The sequence below is a fragment of the Chiloscyllium plagiosum genome, unplaced genomic scaffold (genome assembly GCF_037043375.1).
Source record: "Chiloscyllium plagiosum isolate Xiang-an unplaced genomic scaffold, Cpla_swu_hap1 HiC_scaffold_9, whole genome shotgun sequence".
Classification (NCBI taxonomy): Eukaryota; Metazoa; Chordata; class Chondrichthyes; order Orectolobiformes; family Hemiscylliidae; genus Chiloscyllium; species Chiloscyllium plagiosum.
Window position 1 is genome coordinate 49,457,495 of NW_028270147.1, and position 6,000 is coordinate 49,463,494.

The 6,000-nt window shown below is 39.8% G+C and overlaps 1 protein-coding gene across 1 annotated transcript in view; it reads right to left on the bottom strand.

Annotated features, from left to right (window-relative positions):
- slc5a9 (solute carrier family 5 member 9) overlaps nt 1-5,371 on the bottom strand; it is a 104,296-nt gene extending 98,925 nt beyond the window's left edge. Inside the window, exons 1-2 of the mRNA XM_043699241.2 lie at nt 5,235-5,371; nt 4,679-4,750 (exon numbers count right to left, since the gene is read on the bottom strand). Of these exons, the coding sequence (XP_043555176.2) occupies nt 4,679-4,750; nt 5,235-5,309 (147 nt within the window). The 5' untranslated portion in view covers nt 5,310-5,371. The remainder of the gene's footprint in view (nt 1-4,678; nt 4,751-5,234) is intronic.
- Nucleotides 5,372-6,000: the final 629 nt, after the last annotated feature.

The window sequence follows — 6,000 nt, forward strand, 5'->3', positions numbered from 1 at the left end:
AACATTTCATTTTTACTAACGAAAACAGAAATTGCTGGAAAAGCTCAGCAGGTTTGGCAGCATCTGTGCAGAGAAAGCAGAATTAATATTTGGGGTGGAGTGACCCTTCCTCAGAACTCTGAACTTTTGAGTTCTTAGGAAGGGTCACTTGATCCAAAACATTAACTGATTTCTCCTCACAGATGCTGCCAGAGCTGCTGAGCTTTTCCTGCAATTTCTGTTTTTGTTTCTGATTTACAGCAACTGCAGTTTTTTTGTCCAGTTTTCATGTTTCACTAACTTTATTGAGGTCTGGATAAGGGAACAGAAAGGTCTGATAATGGTAATGTGATGTGTGCACATGGACTTCCATAAAGCCTTTGACAAAGTATCACATAATAGGCTTGTCAGCAAAGTTAAAGCCAATGGAATAAAAGGGACAAAGTCTGCATGGATAAGAAATTGGCTGAGTGATAGGAAACAGATTGTAGAAGTGAAAGTCATTTTTCAGACTGAAGGAAGGAATATACTGGGATTCCCAAGGACAGTGTTAAAACCACTGTCTTTCTTTATTAATTACTTAGACTTGGGTATGCAATACACAATATTAAAATTTGATGTTGACAGGAAACTTGAAGTATTATGCAATTTGAGCAGGAGACTGCCAAACTTCAAGACCAGCATATACAGCCTGGTAGAATGAGTGGACAATAGCAGATGAAATCTAATGTAAAGACGTGAGTCTGAATACATTTTGGTGGAAATTATGAAGCAAGCCAATATAAGTTAAAGCATGCAATTCAAATAGACATATGCATACAAATCACTGAAAGTAGTAGGAGAAAGTGAAGACTACAGATGCTGGAGATCAGAGCTGAAAATGTGTTGCTGGAAAAGCGCAGCAGGTCAGGCAGCATCCAAGGAGCAGGAGAATCGACGTTTTGGGCATGAGCCCTTCTTCAGGAATGCTTAGCAGGCTAGTTCAGCAAGTGTTTAACGATGCATTCGGAATCCTGGACTTTATAAATAGAAGCACCAAGTTTAAAAGCAAGGAAGTTGTGTTGAAACATGAAACGGGACATGTTTGGCTGCAGTTTGAATAATGTTTCCAATTCTGGGCACCAGCCTTTAGGAAGGACAGAGAGACTTTAGAGAGGCTGCAGGTGAAGATTTAGGAGTATAGCACCAGGATTGGGAAAGTTCCGTTACAAAGATTGGAAAAGCTGGAAGTTTTCCCTTTTTGGAGAAGACAAGTTTGAGAGGGCATTTGATAGAGGTATTCAAACCATGAAGGGTCTCTATAGAGTAAATACTAAAAAGTTGCTCACATTGGTTTAAGCTGCAAGAGCCAAAGGATTTAAGCTGATTGGCAAATAGACCAAAAATGACATGAGAGAAATCTTTTTATTAAAACCAGTGGGTAGTTAAGATCTGGCGTACACTGACAGATTGTGGTCGAACTTGATTCAACTGTGGTTTTCAAAAAGAAATTGAATTATTATCCAAAAGAGAAAGAAATTATAGGGATATGCGGAAAGGGGCAGGGGTGCAACTTGCTGATTAACTCTTGCAAAAAGGAGGCATGGACACAATGGGGCAAATGGCATCCTTCTCAGTCTGGAGTTTACTGGTTCTATGTTCAAGAATATTTAAACTTAAATGGATAATTGAATATTGTATTGATGTCCCTAACTTTGCTTTCTACTGCTCCTGTGAAATGCCTTGGGATTTTTATTATATCGAAGGTACTGTGGCGATACAAGTTCTTATTGTTACTGGAAAAGGGAGGGTGATCTGCAGTTAGAGGTTCAGGTGTGTGGAGGAAGTGAAAAAGCAGGACAGCAATCTCTGAATTGCTCCAAGTGTTGAAGTGTGTATGTGTTCATTCAGGCAGGTTAATGTGTATGTAAGAATGGGCAGGAACGAGGACTTCAGAATCCTCGGGCATTGAGACCAAGATAAACAGGGTACATCTCAACAGCATTGGAAGTCAAGTCTTTTCCAGGAGATTAATTAATTCTTCAGGGAGTGTTTCAACTAATACATCAGGAGGATGAGTACCAGGGTAAAACATGAGAGGGAACCAAGGTGTACCAAGTTCAAGCAAAATAGCACAATGTTGAATAATTCCGAACTAGGAGGCAACAGGTAAGTGAAAATGTAAAGCTGCCTAAAATAAGTTTGTAGCACAAATGCATACATTGTAAATAAGGTTGATGAACGTAAGCACAAGTCACTATATGGAATGCTGATAATGTGGCAATAACAGACCTGACTCAAAGGAGAAGAATGGAAATTTAATATTCCCAGTAATGAGGTATTCAGGAAAGATAGGAAAGCCAAACAAAAGCGGCTGGTAGTATTAATCAAATAAACTATGACTGCATTGCAAGGGGCTGATGCAGTTGAACAGTCAAAGACAGACTCTATTTCATTAGGACTAAGGAACATCAGTAGGGCTATTATGCTGTCAATCTATGCCATAGACCTCTATGTAATGAAAAGGGGAAGTAAATTTTGCAGACAAATTATGGAACAAAGCAAGAATTTTAGTTTTGGATTCAAAGCCATTGGCTAATTATTCTAAAGTACATTATGATAGTTACAATACAAAGAGCAATAAGGGGAGGAATGTTTCAGATATGTACGAGAGGGAAGAAATAGAGGCGAAGCTAATTCCAAGTTGGGCATCTGGACTCAAAATGTTAGCTTGCTTTCTCTCCTGCTGTGATCTCCAGCATTTTTTGTGCGCAGTAGGAATATGAGCCAAATCTCAGTCAGAGAACACTGAGAAGAAGCGGTCATAAGGTTTAGGCTAGTTATGGGAGAGCACAATGATGAGCCAATTGTAAAAATATTTCACTGGATGAATATTGACTTCAGGGTGCTATCAAGGGACTTGTCATAGTTCACCTGGATTCAAAAATAAATTAAGCACAACTTTAATAATCAGGGCCTTCAATGAGGAAATTGTTGATTGCAGCTGGACAGAGATTCCCATATGGGAGAAAGGAAGAGATTTCCCATTTAAAGTTCCTTAAATGATTAATAGAGCTGGCTGCAGTTTTAAACTTTTTTTTATCATTCAACTTCACTACAGCACAATACAATTCAGCAGTAAGGAACAGCCACACTGGAGGTTGTCTAATGTGATGCCATACTTTAAGAAAGGTGATAAGGAAAAGCCAAGGCACTATAAATGGGTCAGCCTAACATTAGTGGTGGGGAGATTGTTGGAGGGAATCCTGAGGAATGGGATTTACATGTATTTGGCAAAGCAAGAACTGATGAGGGACAATCAACATGCTTCGTGTGCTGGAAATCGTGTCTTACTAACTTGATTGAGTTTTTAAGAAGTGATGATGAGAATTGATGAAGGCAGATTGGTGGACATTGTCTGTACGCACTTCAGTAAGGTCTTCATCAAGGATCCATCTGATAGATTAGTTAACAAGGTTAGATCACATGGAATACAGTGAGAACTAGCCATTTGGATACAAAATTGGCTTGGAAGTAGGGGACCAAGGGTGGTGGTGGAGGGTTGCTTTTCAGACTGGAGACCGGTGACCAGCAGTGTGCCACAAGGATCAGTGCTGGGTCCCCTGCTTTTCATCATTTATACAAATGATTTGGATGTGAATATGGGAGGCATGGTTAGAGAGCTTGCAAATGACACCAAAATGGATGGTGCAGTGGACAGCAAAGAAAGTTACCTCAGACTACAACAGCACCTTGATCAGATGGACTGACAAGTGTCAGATGGAGTTTAATCTAGATAATTATAAGGTGCTGTATTTTGGTAGGGCAAATCAGGGCAGGACTTATCCATTTAATGAGTGTTGCCAAACAAGGAGACATTGGAGTTTAGATTCATAGTTCTTTGAAAGTGAAGTCACAGGTGGTCAGGGTAGTGAAGAAGGCATTTGGTATGCTTGCCTTTATTGGTCAGTGCATTGAGTACAGGAGTTGAAATGTCATATTGTGACTGTGCAGAACATTGGTTCGACCACATTTGGAATACTGCATTCAACTCTGGTCTCCATGCTATAGGAAAAATGTTGTGAAACTTGAAAAGGTTCAGAAGAGATTTACAAGGATGTTGCCAGGATTGGAGAGTTTGAGCTACAGGGAAAGGCTGAATAGACTGGGGCTGTTTTCCCTGGGGCATTGGAGGCTGAGGGGTGACCTTACAGAAGTTTATAAAATCATGAGGGGCATGGATAGGGTGAATAGTCCAGATCTTTTCCCCAGGGTAGGGGAGTCCAAAGCTAGAAGACATAGGTTTAAGGTGAGAGAGGAAAGATTTACAAGGGACCTAAGGGGCAACTTTTTCATGCAGAAGCTGGTGTGTGTATGGAATGAGCTGCCAGTGGAAATGGTGGAGGCTGATACAATTATAAAATTTAAAAGGTATCTGGATTGGTATATGAATAGAAAGGGTTTAGAGAGATATGGGCCAAATGCTGGCAAATGGGACTAGATTAATTTAGGATATCTAGTCTTCGTGGGCGAGTTGGACTGAGGGTCGGTTTCCGTGCTGTACATCTCTATGACTCTATGACATTGGATAGAGTAAAATAGAGAAGTTCTTAAGAGTGAAGTCATGATACATTTTATTACAAGTGATTATTATTATTATTTAAACGCTGCACTAAACCACATTAAATATTAACACATTTCAAAACCAGTCCCTACTTACAGGCCACCAGGTCATGGCTTTTCCAGCAAGAAAATATCCTCCCACTGTGCTCTGGTTGGCTTTTACAGATGACTGTAATGCAAAAAAAAATTAGACGTCAGTTCCTATTCAAAGTCTAAAGGAAATAGAAGGGTGCAAGGTTTAAAAAGCTGACAATATACAGTATACCGAAGTCGTTGAAATGTTGTTATTACTCCACGTAGAAGAACTGTTTGAAAAATAATTGTAGTTCCAATATTGCTGTAACCTAGGATCATAGCTCTCTCTGCCTCATTCAATCACATTTCTCTAAACGGCCATCAAAGCAAGCGAGCCCCAGGAGTAATTTACACATAAAAGGGGCTTTTGAAATTTAGAGTTAAATTCCTCACGCTGTGTGTTTTCGGTAATACGGTGGAGGGTTGTATGAAGTTCTTAACAGTTTAATTTTCGGCGGACTGTATGGGGTAGGTTTAGTTTTGAAATACAACCTACATATAATTACTAGGAGTCTAGAAGTTTTAAGAATGTAATTAAAAGTTCCCAATCACCAATGCCTAACTAAGTCTTAACTCACCCATATTCCAACACCAATAACAGTCACAAAGTAAATCAAAATCACAACGATGTCAGGTGTCGTCAAACTAAACATTTTCCCAAAGCGCGATGCAGCAATTCTAAATACTCTCAGCAGTTTATAAGCAGCATCTGCATGGACAGTTTTCATCTGTGTCTGTGAACGTAAAGTTAGACATGTAATAGGTTTTGTGTCAGAGGTGGGTGGGACAAGGCTCCAAGGGAGGTACATGATAGGGTACATGTTTAGGAGAGATTGCATAGCACAAGAGTTAGGCTTCCGGGATTTAATAGAATTAGCGATTGAAAGGTGAAGAAAAAGAAACAAAGAATCAAAATTCCTGCCTGGAGCAGGTGTGCTCTCTGGGAAAAAAAACAAAATCAAAACCAGCCGTTAAGAGGAAATAGAGTGAGACAATAGAATAAAGCTAACTTTACGAAGCTGAGGAGTGATTCACAAAAAATGGACTAGTTGCTTCATAATGAACAGTGTCAGAGCACAGGAAGACATTCCAAGGGGAGATTCAAGGGTAAAAACGTTCGCACAAAGTGAGAGGGTGGGACAGCCAAATCCAGAGTCATCTGGATGTAAAAAACCTTGACAGGGTAAGGTAAGGCAGCAGAGGAAAGCATATGTTCAACACCAAGGAACCAATACTGCAGAAAGCCAAAGACTGGTGAAATCAAAAAAGAAATGAAGAAAGCAAAATGAGGGCTGACCAAATATTAGCAAGCAAAATCAAGGAAAACCCAAAGGTGTTTTATCA